We start from the raw sequence: 23,607 nt of genomic DNA on the forward strand, positions 1-23,607 counted from the left end.
AAAAATGATAAACATATTTTCTTCCATTTAAAAAGAAACTTTCTAAGCTATTAATTCGAAATAAACTCGTCGCGATATTACAAACGGCTAGTGTTCGCCCAAAGCGCGGCTTAAAGATATTTATCTTCTATAGAATTAAACATTCTGATATTTTCCAGCAATCGGGGGTTCTTTAAAATGTCTTCGAGGATGCGAGCGTGGTGGAAAGGGGATACGTTAGGAGTCGTTTCTCAACAGGTTCGTAACGGGTTTATAATCACGGAAAGCCACTTTTGAAATGTTTATCCCAACACACGCCTCGAGGGTCGAATCTGTTTAATATCATTTCTCATAAGTCTATTCTATGAAAGATCTTTCGGATCGTAAGCTTCTTCGTTGCCAAAACAGATTCTAAAGATCGGAAGGTCAAACGAAATCAAAAGGGAATTTCGGCTTACCATCGATGCACGATCCTCTTCTGACAAAGGTCCTGTTCTCACGCTCCGTTAGAGTGCCTTCCACTAAGGACTGACTGTCATCCGGACTGATATAACAAATCGATTCCGCACTATCGAACTCGAAAGACCGGCACGTAAAGTTGCTGTAATAAACACACGAGCGTTCGCATTGTTCTTTCGTTCTGGCAGTGGCGTCTAGAACCATGTGTCCGTGGACGACACTTTGACCCTCGGTTGGAATAAATTGGCACTGGGTTGGCTCTGAGGAAAGATTAAGAGGAAGGGCGTTTGAGCGCTTGTTTACCCAAAGACGTTAACCTTTAAATACCTTCTACGCACTGACTCTCCAGATAATCAGCGCTAACTTGAGACTTCTTGAAGGCTTCGGGCGCTGTTCGTCGATCGTATCGACTTAGCACGCATATCTCGTTGTCCGGCTCGAACCTGGCGGATCTGCAGACGAACGTACTTTCCTGAGCGCAGGCTTCGAGGCATTTGTCCCTCGTGGCCACCCTCTGGATAGTTTTGTCGTCGTAGCCAAATAGCTGGCTGCCAGACACTCGCTCGAAAGCCCAGTGTTTCGAGCACGACGGCATCGTCGACGCTGTGACGAGTAAAAGTAAGAAAATCGCGTTATTGACAAATTAAAAGGGCGTTTAGGTACTTCATCATCGTCACGATAGAAGAATAGTTACCGTCTAGACAAAACTTTCTCTGGTACGACCAGCTGGGATTGACTTTGACGTCTCTGAGCAAAGCTTCGGCGTTAAATTTTAAAAATAAGCACGATCTATTTTGATGATCGACGCAGAAACTTTGACACCACTCTCGCTGACTGCAATAGTCGTAGCATTCGCTGGGTGACGCGTTGTCGAAGCGTTCCACCGGATATGGCGGATCCGTCTCGGGTATGACGATTTCTATTCCCGCGGTGCGTTCGAACATCGAAAAACTTCCGGATGGACACCCTTGAGAAAATAAATCCTCTTAATCGGGACATTCTTCAAAACATTCTTAATAGGATACTTACTCGCTATTACGAGGTCAACCATCATGGAAGTAAGCCCGAGCAGCAAGGCTAGTTTACCTGAAAATGTTACGAAGAAATTAGTCAACAAAATGCTATTTTAAAAAAAAAGAACAAAACTATTTTACGTTTCAAAACTACTATAGATTTTCAATCAACACTTCATTCTCTAGTTAAATTATATTATTAAAATAACCATAAGACTGAATGGTTATGGTCAATTTCCGTAGATTTAATTAGGTTTTACGATCAACCCTTTATTATCAGTCGACCGTATTTCCCCCCCCGGAGGACCACCAACTACGAGCCCCTTTATCCTTAATATTTATTCATAATACTCTTATAGAAATATCGAAGAAAAACGTAAGTAGCCTACCGGATAATGTCATCTTTAAATTAAACAAATCACCGGTTTCGTAAAATGGCGGTAATGAAAATAAATCATAAGAATTCGCGAGCCATTATAATTAAATGTGGAACAGATGATGGAAACCTCTTAATTGACCCCGCATATCCTAACGATTATTAATGGATTTTCCTCTAATAGTAAGCTCTTTCGTACGGAACCTACGCGAATGATGTTTTCCATACGCGCGGAAACACGCAATTAAGGATGGCCACCGCGCGCACCCAATAAAAATAGCGTGTCCCATTAGTCGTCGTTATTACGTTCAGGGTCTGATCACGATCCTAATATTTTCAATTTAATTTAATTGTTGAAGTTCATTGGACGACAAAGCGGTTCCGCGAGCTAAAAGGGGCAGACTTTACAATTCACGTAGAACTGGTATCGGTATAAAGCTTTATATTGAACCACCGGTGCTTTAGTGGACGCTACCAGGGGTCACTGACTAATTTATCGCTTTTATATTATCATTTACACGTAGTTAAACTCGCTACAGAAAAAAACGGATAAAAAACCCACTTTCTTCGCCGAATTTAATGACCCGTTACCTTTCTGTTCTTCGAATTTGCTCCAAAAATTCGACTTTAAACAGAAAATAATAAAAAATAAAATACATTCCGAGAAAAAAAAAGTCAATTTAAAAAGTTCCCACGTGGAGCGCATCGAGCGGAGAAGAAGCTGGCACTCCCGATGTCTTTGTCTTTTTCGAAATAGCTATCAAAGCGCCATTCAATCGAACCACGCGAAGATACCCTTTTTTCTACGGATGAGGAACGGGCAGTGTGTAAATGGAACAAGAAATGCTTGGTCGCCAACGACTCGAGCATCGTCAATGGATAACCAATCAACTGAAATGCTTCTTTTTTTGGGATGAATTTTCAGTAGTGGCAATCAGGATCGGACGAAGGGGTTTCCGAGATTTGTCAGAAGCCAAAAAGTATAAAAAGTAGTCCCCGTGTTTAAGGTTATTATTAAGCGCGAGAGAGAGAGAGAGAGGGATGTTTTCAAATCTGTCGGTTCTTTTGTGTCCCGTCACTCGCAGACACGGTCTATCATCCCGAAGGATGAGTCCGTCGTCGCTCTTTGTAATTAAACGAAATAAAACATCCGGTTTAATGAAAGGTTTGGCCGAGTCCGCGACTGAAATTGTTGCCGCGATATGTAATTTACGACCTAGGCTTTTATCCTTTATGATTTCGTAAAAATATAACAGGCGCTCTTCGCGACTTAATATCGCGGTCGAAACCCCTTTCCACAAAGCCAAAACCTCCGAACGGAGGCGAAGCGTTGTGGAAACGGGGATGAAAGGATTCGTAAAGTTTCGCCGTAGTCGGACAAACGCAAAGGTCAGTCGCGGGTCAACCGCCGCTACAGAAGCGGCAAACTTTAAAGAGGGTTTCTCACACCGAGACGAGAAATAAACTATACGCGAAAAGGACCCAAAGATGGCGCGGGGGAAACTCGTCCATCGCGAGCGTACAACGTTATGACATAATGAAATATATTATTCGGGTTTTTTTTAATATCACTTTCTCGGAGTGGTTCCATTAGTATATAGCGAGCTTCGAGAGAAAAATATGCTACAGAAATTAAAGTTTTTTTATGTGTTAGAGTGTTATTATGTTAAAAGACGAACATTTTTTACGAAAGAGTTTTTACGATAGTTGTTCGTAGGGGGAAAAACCACCCACAGGGTTAGTCTCGATTCTATTGAAAATATATTGAAAGGGAAAAAAATAACGTTATCGAAAATAAAGCCGGTGAAACTTTTTCTTCTTTTAAAAGTACATTTAAAAATGGGCCTCCGTAACGTTGAATGTAAAAATGCATTTCTATAGAAAAGGGGAAAAATAAAATTTGGAATGTCAAGGTTAGGGCCGCCGCTGTATTATTAATCTTCCTTCAATTATGGCGAATTTAATTACGGCTCGTGCGTCTATTTACGAGCCTTTGTCGAATCCTTTAATATGTAAAATGTATTTGCAAATGGCTCGCGGTAGCCAGACAGAGCAGTTGAATACCCGATTAGATGTATTAGCGAAGAAAAGATGGGAAGACCGCGCCCATTATAGGTCATTCCGTCATTCGTTTTCGAAGAATTTGTAAAATAATCTGTACTACCGCTCGGGAATCGTTTTGGCAAAAAATCTCCAAAACCGGAAAATGATGGTCACTTATTATCTCGAACAGTTGAACGGAGATAATTGCGATAAAACCACGCCCCATAACCTATCTGACGATTCCCCCAACTGCGTAATCAAGAGAACTTAAATTTAGCCCGCAGGCCTGTATTTAAATCAGTCAAATATAGGTTTTTTTAAAGATAAAAGGTATGCGGAACTTCTTAGATTTCCGAAATTCTTAAACTTATACCGTAATATTGAAATAAATTATTTTGACAGTATGCTTGTTGATTGACCTCTACTCGAGGTTTAGTTTCCTAAAATACACTTAAGTTCTCCATACCGCGGATAAATTAATCTTTCAAAATTATAATTTCTCAAATTACCATTAAACCAGCCAATAGATCTGGGATGGAACAAAAATGGAAAATAAACACGAGAAATAGGAATTTCAGAATACTTGGTAGCAAAAAATGTACCGCTTTTTAACAAAGCAGTTGTACAGCAGATGGTGAAAGTGGTTGTCACGAACAAAATTTAAAGCGGACGAATCTACGCTGCAAAATATGCGAGCATTGGTTTAAAATCTTTGCCATATTCGTAGGTACCTAAATTCATTAAACAGGTTAAGCTACCTATCAACAACGTGTACCGGAAACTTACATAGGAGTAAAAACGCTAGACGTATACCATTTTTTTTGTGCAATCTACACTCCTTCAAGTTCACCCTACACGTTTTCGAGAGGTGGCTTAATCTACATACTCATTTATACTAAAAATGGTTCTATATCCAGCGCAATAAATATTGAGATAGCGAAAAAAATTTACTTTTAAGCAATAAATAATAAATTTTTAAAGAGATGAATGTTTTCTCGTGAAAAGTGAAATGAAGTTTTTTCAGAGATATTTTTAATAAACGCCAAATACTATTTTACAAAATGATAAAATTGGGCGAAAACGACATTAAAAGATTTATCTTTATTGGAAAGTTAAAATAGACGACGTCCAAGTGAAACATAGCCCGAAGCTTTAATTATCTCTATAAATCTATCCGCAATCACAGGCCCACAACGAAAATATACTCGCACACCATTGTCCATGGCGCTCAGGAAACTGGTTTCGAGCGACGCTGAGTTTTATTGGAATTTAGATTATTTTACGGTTTAATGGCAAAATTATCGTCGTTTTATTAGTTTGGAAAAATAATTGCTTTTAGAGGCTGCGAACAGGATTAGGGTACTAAGAACAGTCTCCGCCAATAGATCGTACATGTAGGGCATTCTAAGTTTCCGCCAAATGCATCACGCGATGTCAGCGAACCAAAATAAACTTGTTTTGGAAGTAGAATTAATTTAAAAAACACCACGACTCAACGTAACATTTGTTAAAATTTAATAAAATCTAGATCAAGTGAGGAGCACGTTGTGAAACGAAACAAAATTAATAAAATTTTAGAAAATTCACAATTGTGAATTTTAAACCGTTTTTTATGTCTCATTATTAAATTTGTTATACCATCTATATTATAAATTATATTTGAAAATTTCAAGCTATCCAATGCTTCCGTAGTAATTCTGATACTGTGGAAACTATAAATAGCGAAGATGACTTAGGATTAGGATTTTCGCTCTCAACTCCGTATCGGCAAAGAAGCTCGGACAAATCACCAGTTGAAAGGTAGCTTCAACGAGAAAGGAAACGATCTAATCAGATTGCACGAAGAGTACCCGGTAACCCAAAACCGCGCTATCTCGAGAAATCACGCTCGCTCGTAACGAAGTGACGTTTACATGACAGCATTAAGCCGCCGACTGAACAAATATCCCCTCTCGTGATCGCCGCTGAATTGTTAAATTATGGACGCCAAGTGCAGTTCCAAAACCGAGTCTGGAACTGATAACGTCAAAATGAATTCGCGGCTGAGCGGAAAAGCTCCGAGCAGAGAGACTTTGAGATCTACGATGCAACAGGATTCCCACTTTTGGGTTTGGCGATCAACGATTACGTTGACCAAAAAATAAAGCGTAACGAACCTAATTTTTCATTTCTGATATAGCAAAAGCAACTTATCCTCGTTTTGAATTAATCCCGCCATGAATTCGTTAAAATTCCATACACTTCGTATAAAATGATTTATGAAGCAATAATTTAGACTACGCAAAAATGAGTACCACACTTCTAACTATAAAATCTTAATTCATATAAAACACTAAGCAAAATCTTTATTTAAAGAATTACCATCCCACGAATAACATGTATTGTTTTTCTACTCGAGCATATTTACATCGCGCGAGTAGGCTATTGGGTCCGAGAGAAAGTGAAGAGCCCGTAACAACAGTGCACAAAGAGATCATAAACTGTAAAATATATTTATATACGTTACATTTCGTGCTGTCGGTGATCTGCAAAGATTAGAACCAAAGAAAGGAAAACCCGCGTGAAGAAGAAACCCCTATCGCTGTTTTACGACCTCGGTGCGTCTTATCATCTCGTAAAATACACAAGGCAAATTACATCTTAAGCTAGTCGAGACATCACGACTTTTTTCGTTTCCCATTTATGACATGTATACGCGCACCAATTTTCCTTTCGAAATATTTATAAAGAAACCATTTTACTCTTAGTTTTTAATTATCTGGTCCCGTAAATTTGTTTAAATGCCACGGCTGTCCGACTCTGAAAAACGACCGCGGGAAAAATGTACTGGGTGGTCTAGTTTATTTCATATAGCCCATATTAAACCAAAACAAGTTGACAATTTTATCTAAATAACTCAGTGGCAACACGAACTCATTTTACTTTGTTAAAGTCACTATAACTAGTTACTATAGTAAAACATCATCTCAAGAACACGACAAAAAAAAACAATCTAGTCTGTTCGAAGAAAGTATTGAAGTCAGTCTATTTATGGTATCCTTTCGTCAGTGGCGTAAGTAACGGACAGGCAGGGCCCCGAAGATAAAGGGCCTTCAAAAGATTCCGGAAACTATACGGTCCCATATGATAAGAACAAGTTTCGCGAGCAGACCCCAGTTACGCCACTGCCTTTCGTGGTTACGTTGGTTGAAGAGACCTTAGTTACGCCATTGCCTTTCGTGGTTACGTTGGTTCAAGAGACCTTAGTTACGCCACAGCCTTTCGTGGTTACGTTGGTTGAAGATAACGCGAGTGTTACATGACTTCACCACCCAGCAGAAAGGAAAAAACCTTTTGATACGAAACGAGAACATTGACATTATGTCCATATAAATAAAACGAATATATGGAATGATGGGGGAAGTTAGGTTCTGCATATTTCACGCTCACGCGAGACGTACCCGAAACGTTTACGAAACCAAGAAAAACACACCAAAAGACACGCACGTCCAATTACATACGCGTATAGAAAGTGAAACAAGTATCATCTCCATTTTCTATCTCTTATCTAGTGCATTTTTAACCCTTTCTCTCGGCGGTATCTCTCTCTATAAATGACCCGTGAATATGAGAAACATCCGTTTCACGAGCAGGCGTCACGATACTCCGCCATATTTGGCAATGGCATGCAAGAATGGAATACTAAATACGCGGTCCACTCGTGTCTTTAATCTACTTCGCAAAACGTGAAACAAAATATTTCATATATGTCTTTATCTTTTCCTAGCATCTATATTTCTCTTGGCGAAAATAGCATTGAAACTTCGGCTATACCTTAATTCGCGCTGGGTGTGGATAGCATTTTATTTTCTTTAAGCGGATCGCTCGAGAATTCTAGTGTCAATGATCTGTTAATTACGAAACCAAAGTGGGAAATACGGATCAGATGCCAGTGCCAATTTTCTCCTTTTCGCGCTTGATAATCTGAAGATGAAATCTTAAACGCAACGCGCTCATATACGAATCCTATATAGAATAAAATGGATGATAACCCACATGGGCGGAGGTGATTTGAGAGATCTCGGCTTGGAATACCTAAGATTCAAGTGTTTCAACTGCGCGAGTAACGAACAGTTAAGTTCCAAGCAATATTACTATAAACAACAACGTTGTATAAAGAGCTTAAAGCTAGCTGCACACATGAGACGCGAAATTAGAAAAAATCCTAATTTCGCACACGCTTCGCTTGCTCGTGCGCGAACTTGGTTTTGGAAACGACGCCAGCTTTGTGTGCATCCGGCTTAAGTGAATTTAAGTATATGGCTTCAGCGTCTACGCTTCCACAGCGCTTTATTAACCAAATTTAGTTCAGTTATTTTATAAATAATAATCAGCTATTAATTTAATTAATAATTATATAATCCACGTGGAGCGTTATGGCTAACCACTACCTAACTATTACCAGGAAACTATATAGGTGTACACTTGGAATGTCTAGGGAAGATTTTTCAGGCTGTGATGAAGCTCGTAGAAACGGGCGTGTCTTAAAGCGGGAAAACTCACGAGAAAAACTCTCGCGCCTCGCTTCCCTCATTCGACGAAAACTCGTCATTAAGCCTAGTCATGGTTATTATATTATTAGCTTACCTGGTTATCTCTTTTATAACCATAAAAATACCTGAAATTAGGTATCACTACACTTCTTTCGCGAAGAACATTATAATTACCTCAAAATATTAAGTACGATAGCAAATTGAGGGTTTTAAATCCATTGTTTTATAAGCCTTTTTTTTGCGTGGGAAGATCGCCTATTTGTTACTATGACGACGCATTCTTTTCGCGTCAAACTTCGAGCCAATGAATTTGAAATGTCGCGTTACGTCTAACACTTGACGTGGTTAAGCCCCGCCTTTTTATCGACGCGCTTTCGTATCCCCGTCCCAATGGAATTCCAAGTGTATACCTCTATAGTTTCCTGCTATTACTTTAAAACCTCTGCTAGTTTATTTATCGAAAAATGAAAACCTAAGTACTCCTAGGGCCCCTTTAACAGATGACGAGAGAACTCTGAATTTCAACGTGGAAGGAGTGGTTCCCAGGTGTTTCACCCAGCTACAACCGAACCCTGGCTCCTCTTACTACGATGCCAGAACGCTAAGCACCTCGTTCATGCTGTCGAAGCATGGTTAAATTCTTTTAAAATTTCAACGGTGGGAATTTTTTTTAAATATACCTAGTGTGATGTTGAAATAACTTCGACAACATGTGGTGTTGCTAAAGCAACATTTCATATTTTTTGTAATTTTAGAGTTTAATACCTAAGAGCTAGCAACAAAACGAAGGGTATAGAAATGCTAATCTAGAAAAAAAAAACAAAAGTGGAAGTCACCCTCTCAAACGACCTTTACTTACGATTTATATAAATTTATATATTAATATGGTGCATGAATAAACGTCAAAATTAAACTTAACCAGCTTTATACGCCATAACCATATTAAGTTTAATGGGTTTAAGGTACAATAAGCATGATAGGAACATTGGCCCAGACGAGTATTGTAATTGCGACTGTACGAAAATGAAAATTCGCATGGTTACCAGCGCAGAAAGAGGAAGCGTGAACATCCGGAGAGATATTCCAGAAACCAGAGCACGAAGCTAGCAAAAGTCAAACATTGAAGCAAACAATTGTGTTACTTTAAACACATTATGCAAATATTTGTAACATCTCCAATTTAGATATTTAATCTTAATTTTATAAGTATTAAGACTTCTCAAATTGCGTGGTTAACAAATGTTGAAATAGATTTATAAAAACTTAAAAGTCGTGTCATAATAATTGGTGCCAGGGTTACATTGCTAACTCCAGATAGTAATACTATTATTGTTAACCCAATTTATTTGTGAACCAAAAAATGTAACCATATTCTTTCGCTACGTTAAGTTCCGTTTCGTTCAACTTATAACTGGCAAAAACATTGTAGAAAAAAAGTAAACGCATTCGTCTTCAGAAGATTATCACAACTCAGTGTAAGAATGCAAACAGGGAACGCAAAGTGACCCACCCTGTACTAAAACAGGAAACGCGGTAACGTAACCTTCCCGGCTTCCGTCGCAGACCCGTAGCAGGAAAGTCGTTTCCAAAGTGTCCCATAACGCGTCTCGGATCACTGACGAGGCTAGTTATATTTGGCGACGACAAAATTGGACCCGAAAGTGAAGTGTATACACATGCGCTGGCGACACTTTCTAGCGATCCTTATCCAATTAATTGGGTAATTACATTCCCCTTCGTAACGTCTCTCGGAACGCAAACAAGAGAAATGCTTCGTACACCGGCCATTTTCCGCAGAAATGACGGTAATTTAAGGGGCCCCTATTTAGACTTTTTTAGAGGAAATCTTTCTGAAGAAAAAAAACTGCTAAAAAATTGTATTATTTTCACTTAAAAGTGAAATTTCATTCGCATTACGTGCCCCTAATCACCCCGCAGACCTCGATCGCATTATACAATGAAGTTTGTACTCCTACACAAAGCTATTTCTACCAATAAAAAAAGATTGTAGTTTTTCCCGAAAAAATCTCTACTTTCGGAACTTTTCGGTTGACTAGTCAAGCTTACATAGCGAGCTTAGGTCCGGTGGCCATCCTACGTCCACGACGTTTGTACTTTGTGGCACTGCGAGGACTTCCCCGCTCGAATGCCAATTAAGCGCCTCATTCGTGACAACAGAAACGTTTTTGATACGCATTAAACTTTGACTGCACCTTATTGTCTGTTGAAAGGTCTTTGGTGATAATTCCACCAAGCATGCTTGCGCTAGTCCATGCAAAACTTGCGAATGTTAATTTATTATCAAAAAGAGATCTACATTTGACGGTTACCATAACAAGGTCACATTGAATTTGGATAATACTCTCAAGGAAACTGAACATTCTGCATATCTCGCGTATCAAACCAGTTTAAAGATATTAAAAGTTTTCACATTACTGCGAAGTTTGCCAATTCAGAGAAAAACTTCTTAATACCGAAGACCACGCTTGTATAACCCAAATGACCCCGTAATGCACTCGTATTTTGTAAAACCAAAATTACCCTTCAATGCACTGGTATTTCGTAGAAACAAAATGACCCTGCATGGCACGCCTATTTCGTTAGGCCAAAATGACCCGGCATGCCACGCCTATTTCGTAGAGCCAAAATGACCCGCCACGGCACGCCTATTTCGTAGAGCCAAAATGACCCGCCACGGCACGCCTATTTCGTAGAGCCAAAATGACCCTGCATGGCATGCCTATTTCGTAGAGCCAAAATGACCCTGCATCGCATGCCTATTTCGTAGAGCCAAAATGACCCTGCATGGCACGCCTATTTCGTAGAGCCAAAATGACCCTGCATGGCACGCCTATTTCGTTAGGCCAAAATGACCCTGCATGGCACGCCTATTTCGTAGAGCCAAAATGACCCGGCATGGCACGCCTATTTCGTAGAGCCAAAATGACCCGGCATGCCACGCCTATTTCGTAGAGCCAAAATGACCCGCCACGGCACGCCTATTTCGTAGAGCCAAAATGACCCTGCATGGCATGCCTATTTCATAGAGCCAAAATGACCCTGCATGACACGCCTATTTCGTAGAGCCAAAATGACCCGGCATGGCACGCCTATTTCGTAGAGCCAAAATGACCCTGCATGGCACGCCTATTTCGTAGAGCCAAAATGACCCAGCATGGCACGCCTATTTTGTAAAATCAAAATGAATACTTAGGCACGCTATTTATTTTGTAAAATCCAAATAAATCCTTAGGCACGCTATTTATTTTGTAAAATCCAAATAAATCCTTAGGCACGCTATTTGTTTTGTAAAATCCAAATAAATCCTTAGGCACGCTATTTGTTTTGTAAAATCCAAATAAATCCTTAGGCACGCTATTTGTTTTGTAAAATCCAAATAAATCCTTAGGCACGCTATTTGTTTTGTAAAATCCAAATAAATCCTTAGGCACGCTATTTGTTTTGTAAAATCCAAATAAATCCTTAGGCACGCTATTTGTTTTGTAAAATAAAATAAATCCTTAGGCACGCTATTTGTTTTGTAAAATCCAAATAAATCCTTAGGCACGCTATTTGTTTTGTAAAATCCAAATAAATCCTTAGGCACGCTATTTATTTTGTAAAATCCAAATAAATCCTTAGGCACGCTATTTGTTTTGTAAAATCCAAATAAATCCTTAGGCACGCTATTTGTTTTGTAAAATCCAAATAAATCCTTAGGCACGCTATTTATTTTGTAAAATCCAAATAAATCCTCACACTGGTCGAAAGAGCATTCAAGCACGTTAGCACTTTTATTTGCGGAGAATAGAACACCTCTAGCATCCCCATTCGAAAATAAGATATTACTTTAAGCCTTTCGGCATATTAAGAATAACATGATTGAAGAACTCTATAAGAATTAGAAATAACTCCAAGGCTCAATGATAAACTGTAAAAATATGGTAATACAACGAGCAAAGTTTACCAACAGGCAAATTATTACAAATAACAACAAACTAAAGTTTAACGACTTCATATTTTCACATGTTCAATCGTTTTAGAGCGGATATAAAAATAGACGATAGCATAAACTGCAACGTAAAATTTATCTCGGTTAACATTTGAGCGCCATCAAACGGTAGAAACCTTTAAAAATAGTCACGTGGTTATAAAATTGCTCTCAAGTTTACCGTTGAACAACGACTTCCAGCTTCAATAAATAAATCTATAAGTGGTAAGTTATGTTTTTAAATATTTATACTTTATTAATAGAAAAAAAAGATAATTTGTTAAACCTAATCTAATGACGACTCGGACAATATTATTATTATTGTGATATTAAGTCTCTGACTAGAAAATTGTAAAAAAATTAAAGACTCAGACTAGAACACGTTTTTAACCTATAGGCTTAGTGAAGCAGCCACTATGTTTTGACCACGGCCAACCCCGATCGCGGAAGCGCGTTATAGAAGTTGGCAGTTTTATGACGAATTTCCGGGAACATTTTAACAAGTTAGCTAAGACCAAAACAATTTATGCTATCGCCTATTCGACAGTTGGTATACTTCCGCGCGAAAAAAAGACTCGTTGCTTTCCCTTTTTGGTCAGCCCCATTCTCAAGCTAGCATCACGACAATGCTTGGAAATAGTTTTACAGCACTACTTCCGACATTTTCTTCTTGATATTATAAAAAATTGAATTATATTTAATTATTTTAATCATAGTTTACGATTAAGCCTGTGGAGGCAATTTGGGAAACTCTAAAAGAAAACTTATGGGGAAAATTTCGCTATCAAAACCAAACGTGTAATTTATGACATCAAACTACGAAATGTTATTTTGGGTGTTTAGCCAAGAGGCATATCATTCAAACGCGATAAAATCGAGTTTGTTGTTAATAATGGTCTACAAATACTAGGTGGTTACGACTAGTTCGATACGAAGAGAAAAGAAGCGATAATAGCCCAACGTCGTATATAACAAATTTATATCATTAATATCGAGGTGGGAATGGCATCCTACGGGTATAAATGAGATTGGCAAATGTACAAGGTCAAGGCGATTCTGACGCCACTCGAAACGGTAGCTAGTCCAAACAAAACGAGCAAATATAAGCCCCCGATTTCGAATGACCGACGCGAATGTCTTCTTCAGGCGGTATAATTTAAGGAAATAAATATAATAGAAAATTGCCTAAAGGCCGAGACGAGTCGGCCGCTTCTGCAACTTCCCTTCCTGGTTGAACCGGTGAAGAAAGACCACCACCGATATATTTTCCCTACAGAAGCCGCGTCTCTAATGTCACTCCTTCGACGACAATGAACAACGCCGTTATTTCGAACATTGTACGCGGTAGCTGGCACACTATCTACGCGTTAAGCCGTTAGGTAATTACGGAGCTAGCGAGCTTACGAGCCCGAGAAGGTCTGTCTTGTCGAAATAAATGTCTTTGGCAAGGTCTAGGCCAAGCGCGAGGTATTTTCGGATAAAGGTTACGAGCGATTCACTTCCTTCCCCGAGGAAGAAACGACACTTTTTGCCAAAGGGGTCGAAACGAAATACTGTTTAGCGAAAAGGCGAGCGGAGAGAATTTGGTTTGGCGCGGGTTTCCGTCTTCCTATTCCCTTTTAGACCCAGTAACGTTTTTATTCTCCGCGTCTTCTTAACCCCTTCTTTTCCGACTTTTTCTTTCTCGCTTTTTGCCTCCGGGCCACGTACGGAAATATCTTCGGATACCGGTATTACGATAATATTCGCTTTAATAACGATTCGAGAATTTTTTTTAATATTTGGGAGATGTCCTTAAAAATATCGATAGCTCGAAATGCTCCCGGAAATATATATTTAATATAAATTCTACGTACGCTACGCAGAAATTATTTTTCTTGGGCGTTTTAATTTTAACAGTTTTTTTGTCAAAACAGAAGCTATTGTAAAATACTGGTTCGGAATATCGGTCCTCGTGTACGTGACATTTTATAAACTAAATAAGGTGGGGCATGTAAATTTGCCCTCAAATCCGTCTCAACTTTTAAAATATTTTTATATTTTAAGTGTATATCTAAATTTAATTAATAAAGCCGAAACATGTCGCGCTTTTTTAGTTGAAATGTTTTAACAATTAAAATATTTTAACAATAAAATTGCCTTATAGTGTACTTTTAATCATTGATGTCTTTCATTCCTTCGCATAATATATACCCTATTAAAAATTAAATTATGCTTAAAAACCAAAAAAAACACTTTTTAAATGGGTAATATCAATATGTAGCTAATTAAAAATTTAATTTTGTTTGAAAATTAAAATTTACCTAAATAGTTAACCAATTAACAATTTAATTTTGTTGGAAAATTAAAATTTACCTAAATAGTTAACCAATTAACAATTTAATTTTGTTTGAAAATTAAAATTTACCTAAATAGTTAACCAATTAACAATTTAATTTGGTTTGGAAATTAAAATTTACCTAAATAGTTAACCAATTAACAATTTCATTTTGTTTGAAAATAAAAATTTACCTAAATAGTTAACCAATTAACAATTTAATTTTGTTTGAAAATTAAAATTTACCTAAATAGTTAACCAATTAACAATTTATTTTTGTTTGAAAATTAAAATTTACCTAAATAGTTAACCACTTAACAATTTAATTTTGTTTGAAAATTAAAATTTACCTAAATAGTTAACCAATTAACAATTTCATTTTGTTTGAAAATTAAAATTTACCTAAATAGTTAACCAATTAACAATTTCATTTTGTTTGAAAATTAAAATTTACCTAAATAGTTAACCAATTAACAATTTCAGTTTGTTTGAAAATTAAAATTTACCTAAATAGTTAACCAATTAACAATTTCAGTTTGTTTGAAAATTAAAATTTACCTAAATAGTTAACCAATTAACAATTTCAGTTTGTTTGAAAATTAAAATTTACCTAAATAGTTAACCAATTAACAATTTCAGTTTGTTTGAAAATTAAAATTTACCTAAATAGTTAACCAATTAACAATTTCATTTTGTTTGAAAATTAAAATTTACCTAAATAGTTAAAAAAATTAAAAATTTAATTTTATGTTTAAAAAATAACTTTACCTTTATCAAAAACTTAGGAAACCACGCTTCAAAACTAAGGAAAAACTAAAAATGACCAACAAATATCTGGATAAAACCAGCTTTATTATGGAATATACGTGGTCTCGAGGGGCTTTCGAGGAGAACGATTTAGGACTAGCTAATAATCAGGGCCAAGCAAAATACTCGGGGCATGGTGGAAAAGGGCCAGCAAACGTGCTTTTAGGGGCCCATCGCCTTGCCCTATACAACGGCACCCACCCCTTAAAAATTTCAGTTAGAAGGGCCGGCGATTACATAATTTGCCACGGGCCCGAAAAGTCGCCCATTTTTACAGTATTTATGAAAGGGGAGAAGGGCAAAGACTTGCCCGTTCGAGCACTTCGACAAGTGGTCCATTATGCAAAATTTTACAGTAACAGCCTAGTAGAATAATGAACACGAAATCGGGAGTCAGCGGTAACTTTGGAAAAAAACGAAGTTTTGATTTCATAGTAAAATCTCTTAATAACACCTTTTTTATGTATTTCTATTATTTATTGCTACTTTCTAGACTAACCATTTTATTCGGAAGGATAAAAATAGGGTTTGACGTCTCCTTTGGCTCCCCCTCATACCCGTATCTCCTTAAACTTCCACAGTGGTATAAGTGAAACGTACCTGTGGAAATCAGCGTCTCGTAATACCTTTACCAGAAAACATAAGAGTGCAACCCTATTATTTACTAAAACAAGGATTATGAGACATAATCATACAGAAGGGTGTATTTCCACCGATTATTACCAACAACCCCAATCGAGGAATTTGTGAATATATTAGTCTCACGTACAGCGTAGTCCACCGCCGTATTGTAAAGAGTTATAGGAAACTATGGGGCCTTGACATCACAATTTATTAATATAAGCGATTTGGGGGCCGGGAATCTGGAATTGTGTGTTTTCAAATGTCTGGGACATCTTGTTATTATCTAAATATTAGAACCTTGAATAACAACTGAAATATCCCATACTAATTTAGTGATATAATATATTGAGGAATAGACTAAAATTTAATAAAACGAGGTGTCTAAAACAACACTCGAGTATCGTCATTATCCATGATTTGTTCGAGCGGATTTTTTATCATCATAAGCCATTTTTTAACACATCATCCCTATAAGAATTGGTTTTCTCTAGCATACCAAGCAACTACTAAAAATGGAGCTAAACGCTATCCTGGAATCGTTTAACTTTAAATATTTAACACTTCGGGCAAGATAGCTAGATATTTGATACATCAGTCACGAAAAAACCTTAAATATGTAATTCACATCATGAACAATTACGCAATTACGCGGCAGATTGGTAAGGTGTGCACCACACTCGTTGAATGTTAACGACCATACCAATTACCAACACCTACGTGGAAACGCCTTACTAAAAGTTTGAACGTCTATCATTTCGTATATACTTTGTACTCCGACTTTTGGTAATTCGTGATTCAAAATACACTGTCCTTAAAATTCAATATGAGAAAGGTTTATTTTGTAGCATTTTCTCATTACCACCCAAATGTTTTATATTTTGATAAAATATTTTTCCTAGTGTAGGTATCTTAATATTTTGAACTGAAAAACTTATTATTATTAATATTATTAAGAAATTTAAGATATTTACGCTGCACTAAATATAGGACTAGTCTTACCAGTACCATCGCCTGCAATAGACAAAAGTCAAACTTTGAATTTCCTGATAGGGAATCTAATACGAGGGGCAGGTCACTTCCTTGATAAACGACGCACCCCTCGAAAGATTAAATCCGATTTAATTGCGATTATTTTGATTAAATTCAATTTAAACATGATTAAGTTGATTAAATCATGATAAATCAATTAATAGAATGTTTATATCTGACTTAATCATGATTAAATAATTTAATCTGATTTAAATGATTAAATCCTGATTGAAACGATTAAATCGTGATTAGTATGATTAAATCGCGATTAGAAATTAGAACGATAATCATAATGATTATATTGGTGATTGGAATGATTATAATAGTGCGTGATTAGAACGAGCTGATTAGAATAATTTAATATGTGATTAGAATTATTATTTCGTATTTAGCGCGCTCGATAAAATTTCGATTAGACCGATTATACTGATTAAATCATGATTAAATTGTGATTAAAATTATTAAATTCTGATTAAAAAGATTAGATCATGATTAGAATAATTACATCTCGTTTAAATCGTGATTATCGTGATTAAATCGTGATTAGATTTTTTTATCTTGACTAGATTTTTTAATCTTGATTAACCTGATTTAATCACGATTACCCGGTTTAATCATTTTACTATGATTAAGACGCACCCAAAATAGGAGTGACCTGCCCCTCGATCTAATATCATGAAATAGACCCAAAATATTTATAACAAATTACTTTTCTGATGGCACAGCATTATAAATGGCACAACTTCAATTTTATTTAACTATATGTTATATATTTTACATTTTGTTAGGTCAAATTATGTTCAATATTCCGAAAATCTGGTCTACTCAAATACCATACCCCAAACATCATAGCGTTTAAGAAAACTTATCCTTAAAAAGATGTATACCCTATGATGAAATTCGAAGATTTTCTTGAAAATAAAATACGAAAGATTTTAATAAAAATTAGTTTACCCAAGACAATATTCGCTCTCTTCCAGGAGAGAGATAGTTTTCTTACAAGCACGTTGTACCGCAAACGTTTTCGTTGATAATACGTATAATTTCCAGGAAAACTCAAAACTGAACAAAATCAGCGGGAATCGAGGTTCTCCATCAGTATATTGAAATAGCGAGAACACGACGGTAATACAATTTTCAAGCAAATATTAGAAAAGCATTCTCACCTGCCATAGCTGCTTACAGGCTCCAAAAAACACGTTCTTCCGTGGCGTTTCTACACAAAGTCAATATTTCTGTTACTATTTTTCCCTCCCTTTCTTCAAATAATTCGGCCGAACGTCGAAAAAACAAAAGACGAGCCTCGAAAGGCGATCCCGATTGTTGTCGAAAGGTATTTCGTTGTTCCGCCGTCAGCCGAAGTAAGCGGCCGATCCAATTTGGGACGGAACTTCCACTTTTCGTTGCCGGTTCAACGGAGAGTCTGTTTTGGTCGGGGCAGCGCGGCGCGGTTGAATTGGTCGGCTGTTCGCTTCACCTTGGCCTTCCACCGTGATTCCGACGTTAGGCTTAAGTAGCGCTCTTCCTAGACACTTTCCCCATTACGTCGCTCCGAGGCTCACCGGCAAGTTTCTCGGTTATGGCCACAAAAACGGAGGGGGGTTACCAGCGCGTCAGCGAAGGAAGTTCGTACTTGCAGAATGGATCCTAGAGAGAAGTTCCCGCGCGACGCCGGGTTTTCGCTCCCCCCCCCCCCTACACAAATCGGAATGGTTTTCCTCGTCCCTTTTTTTGCTGCCAAACCCGGCATGTTGAGTTTCCACTTTCCAAATGATCACGTCACGTGATACCCCGAAGGGTGGGAAACCCGTATTAGTACAGTTCTCCAACACCAGGGCGATCCGCAAAAAAATATTTAGAAAAAATTTAGAAAAATTGTATAATTTCTTTATAGTCGGTTCCACGTTAGTCGCGCGTTCCACAGTGGCTTTGCCAAATGGAGCGCAATTATTTTCACACTGATTGGAACTCGAAAATGCGTACTCGTGATGGATCAGACGGCAAACCGTGAAATTTTCGTTGTCCCGTAATTAATTTTCGGGTTAAGGCTGGTTCGAATAAGACGCCGAGTCTGCTAGACACGTTCTACGGCTTTTTTTATTTTATCTCTGTTGTTGTTTTGTTATCTTCCATTCGTGATTTCTAGTCAAAACACTTCGGAGACCGCGCTTTTCCCGCCGTCCGGCAGATCGCCTGTGGATACATTTCATTACTTTCAAATTAATTAACTTTATATAGTAACTTCGAAAATAATTTATTTCTTATCTAGCCCGAATCTCGTATCATTGTTTTTAAATATTTATACTTTAAAAACCAAAATGAGTTAATGCGATTAAAATAGTCACGTATAACGTAGTAAGAAGCGTGTGTTTCGCGTAAATAAGTTCTACCTTTAGAGTAATTGCAGGGATACGTCACACTACGTCACCCATGTTTTTTTCCTATTCGTAAAAAATTCGCGCCCGCAATGGCGGCCTTGGCCAAAGTTATGGATTGTTACTGCTCTATTATAATATTTTGATTTTACAAATGTTGATTAACCCTTAATAAGGTTTTAAAAATTAATTTAATCGTTAAAATTTTCCGTTTTTAAATTGACGAGATAAATAACAATTACTTTTATTTTTAAGCCTAAACAAAAGGGTTAATAGTGCCAAAACAATTACAACAAAGCCGTTAAACCGTCTGAATCATTATTTAATTTATTATAGAGACTGTAGTGTTACTAGGCGGTGCGGATCGCGCTAGGTATCACCCAGTGGCGGACTGGGTCTAATATTTTGGGCTGCCAGAAGACAAAGGTCCCCAGCTTTAACAACTATAACGCTATCATGTTTGAGAGGCCCACTTCATGAACGGTCTGTGGGGCCCAGCTGTCATCGGGCCGGTTCAATCTATGGCCAGTCCGCCACTGGTATATCACCTTTATATGGAGGATGACATTCTCATAATAATAAATATATTTATTTTCTTTCTGAAATTATCAATTTCCTTCTCATCCTCGTAATTATCATTCATTCATGTTTATTTAATTTTTGAGCAAACAAATGTTGATTGTGTCACCACATGCACTAATGCCTAACGTTAATAATAACACAGCTAGTATTATACCTATAGCATCATTAAGTTATAAATTGTAAATAACCATAGGTGCCCGCAAACAGTTTTCATACCTTTATTATTGTATCATATGTAACATAATTACTCATAAGTATGCCTCTGTATAATATTTCCATTGAAAAAAATTCAATGAGTCCTTGTTTCACGCGGAAGATAAATTGAGCGGACCCAAAAATGCAAAAATGCTTATAATCCTTGGGCTATTGAAAAGGTTACCATGGAAATGAAATCATGTGATCGCGAGGCACGAGCTAAACTTGACAAGGGCAAAGCCAGAAACGCGCGAGGAATTCTCACTAACTTCAGTTTCCCATCAGTAAAGTTGATGACGCATATTTCGTCACGTAGTTGTAAGTGACGTAATTTACGTCATATCCCGCGAACAAGGTTTCATTAACGAAAATGCTTCTATGGCATACTTATGAGTGATTATGTTACATATGGTGTATTCATAGCTCAGTAAAGATGGGCATTTGAACCATTTGCTCCCTAGGTAATCCGAAACATTTTTATTGACATTATTGACTGTCAAAATATGTAAGTTTTTGAAATAAAACTCTCGGGACAGGCCAATTTGACTACCCGAATGATTTTATTTCGATTATTGAGTTGTCTCACAGTGATAATGACCTAGTTAAGTTCACCATAAAAAAAGTGAAAAATGTAGGCACAATCTACACCCTCTCCCTGAGCGTTTCACTATCGACTTTATCTTTCTAGTAGAAATATTCGCTGACGACATGCTATAATAAGTAAGTGAAAAGTTGTCACTAGGACGATTGGCAGTGCAGCCCCCATACCGTTCTTGGGCGTATTACTGTACGTTGATAGTTATATAATATCTAACGGAAAATGAACAGTTCGATATAAACTGTGCGTTTATATTAAAAAAATCATATTTATTTTTATGTCTAAAAATACTGAAATTCTAGCACGACTTGACTACAGAGCAAATGCATTGCCTAGACACAACGCTACGCTCGCTTGGACTTTAGGATAGTATGCTCATAAATCAGGTGTCTAATAGACTCCGGAAATTACAATGATGCTATTACGTGTATTCTACGATGAATATTATTTCACTCGCTCACACGTGAAGAATTTTCAACGAACGCAATTTTAACAGAACAACCGCTAGTTTCTTTGAGAAAAAAACCAATAATAAAACACATGACCTAAACCGGAACCAAAATTTAACAACATTCAAGAATTTTGGTAATAAAATATTTCTTTTGAATGAAGTCCGATGCTAAACTGGGAAAATCCAAAAAAAAAGAGATTTTCCTATTTTTATTTCGAGCCAAAACATAACACGAAGTTCTTGGTCATCAAAGGTCTGAGGTAACGGATGATTTTCGTGGTTCTCTTTGAAAAGAAGCAACTCGTCCGCTAAACGTACACGCCCGTTTTGGCATCTTTGACCCCCGAGGGAAGTCTACACGCGTTTTACCGGCAGTTCAAAGCGTTTACCTCGAGACCGAAATTACACTTATATTTCAACACGCAATTTCGGGACAAAAGACTGGAACCGTTGCGAAACATCGAGAACCCTCGAGAGAAAAGTTTTGATTCGGATATTGAATACTCGCCGCCGCCGTTGACCCTTCGCGTTTTCAAGTACTTTGTAACCTCTATTCTTCGCATTGTTATACTTTGAATGGATCAGGAAGAGTATTTCTATTTATTCAATTCTTTTTTTGCCTTGAAACTTCAATAATGGATACACGTTTTTTTTGGGACTGACTATGGCGGCGCCAGTCCAAACGCGTAATCGAGACAAACGCGAAGAATCCGTTATATCGTATCCCATTATACCAAATTTTTCGCAATTATATCACAATAGAAATACAAACTATTAAATACGCCTTTTTTGGAATACAACTGTTGACCCAAACGCAATTTTTCAGTCGGACCCACCAGAAATGAATATATTCCTCGGGGTAAATGTTTCCGAAATGACCAGCCCAGTAATTAAAATAAAAAATATTCCTTACTTAAAATATAATCGCGCTAGACTTGACCTACGGAAGGGTAAAATTCCCTAATTACCTCTAAAATCGGGTAAAAAAACAGTCCGAACATTAAGAAGTATTTTGAGTGAAATAGGCGTAGTCTCCGCTTGATGCCCCAGACTTGGTTCGACTCTTATAGATGCCTTTCCTTCTACCAACGGGTATCTTACTTTCGTGTCGAGCACAAAGCGCGTATACACAATATTGCCGCCAAACAACCGGAGTCGCTGTGCCTTCCTTAATTAGGGCTTGTTTTTCTTACTTTAATTCTGAAGCATAGCGACTTCCGGCATTATTCGGGAGGATGATATAAATTGAGCCTCGTCTGAAGCGTGATATTTACCGAGTATTGGCACGTGACTCTTCCTTTGATATCGAACGAATCTTCTTCTTTTACGTTCTCATCGCGTGCTGGGGCCTCTTAAACAGCGCGGAGGAGTCTAGCCACGGACGCAAGATGGCGCTCGAGAAAGCCCTCCATTGTTCCGCCGATCGGGCTTCCTTCCTCGATGGCTGAAAACGAAACTTGAAACGGCGACCTCGACCCGTTCGAAATGATTTATTTCCTGACTAATGTCTCGTCATTAGCGTTTCTATTTTGAATAACGATTGTTTCGATCCTCAATCGACCATTTACGCCAAACAGTTATACGACCTTCGATGAATTTTGGGTGAAAGTACGTGACCCTACGTTGAACCCGCGTATTCGAAGGCTTTGTTTTATATTATCGTGGCATCTATTCACGCGATTTGTTGTACCGTGTCGAGGTGACATGATAATCAAAAACTATTTAATTTATCTTGATCTAACTTCGTCGAATTCCTTTTCAACTTTTACTACCATAGCGTGCCGTCATAATTGGGAATATATTGAACGGTCGATTTCCCCGATTAGATATAGTATGATAATCAAAATTTTCTAAGGTATCATTAGTTAAATTCAATAGAAAAATTAACATAAACACATTTATGTCCTATTAAAACGTCTGTGGCGAAGGAATCGCTTTCAATTGTTAATTTGTCTATACGAAATTTATCATAAAATGCATTCGTGCAACATCCTCGCGGCTCGTGTTAGTGCTCGTTCAACACATCTTTACAACTCGTATTGGTGTTAAACATCCTCGCACTTCGTGTTGGTGTTTGTTAAACATCCTCGCACTTCGTGTTGGTGTTTGTTAATCATCCTCGCAGCTGGTGTTGGTGTTTGTTAAACATCCTCACACTTTGTGTTGGTGTTTGTTAAACATCCTCGCACTTCGTGTTGGTGTTTGTTAAACATCCTCGCACTTCGTGTTGGTGTTT

At 37.5% G+C, this 23,607-nt stretch overlaps 1 protein-coding gene across 2 annotated transcripts in view; it reads right to left on the minus strand.

Annotated features, from left to right (window-relative positions):
• The window catches only part of LOC149947642 (uncharacterized), a 36,335-nt gene extending 17,515 nt beyond the window's left edge, over positions 1-18,820 (minus strand). The window contains exons 1-5 of one of the 2 annotated variants that reach the window (XM_090172453.1): positions 18,337-18,820; positions 1,468-1,524; positions 1,133-1,405; positions 766-1,041; positions 438-698 (exon numbers count right to left, since the gene is read on the minus strand). In XM_090172453.1, the coding sequence (XP_090028579.1) occupies positions 438-698; positions 766-1,041; positions 1,133-1,405; positions 1,468-1,524; positions 18,337-18,343 (874 nt within the window). In that variant the 5' untranslated portion in view covers positions 18,344-18,820. Of the gene's footprint in view, positions 1-437; positions 699-765; positions 1,042-1,132; positions 1,406-1,467; positions 1,525-1,840; positions 1,917-18,336 lie in introns of those variants that run through there. The other variant, XM_090172452.1, reaches the window with a different exon arrangement.
• Positions 18,821-23,607: the final 4,787 nt, after the last annotated feature.

This window comes from Leiobunum rupestre, chromosome 4 (genome assembly GCF_980474605.1).
Source record: "Leiobunum rupestre chromosome 4, qqLeiRupe1.1.hap1, whole genome shotgun sequence".
In the NCBI taxonomy this organism is placed as follows: domain Eukaryota; kingdom Metazoa; phylum Arthropoda; class Arachnida; order Opiliones; family Sclerosomatidae; genus Leiobunum; species Leiobunum rupestre.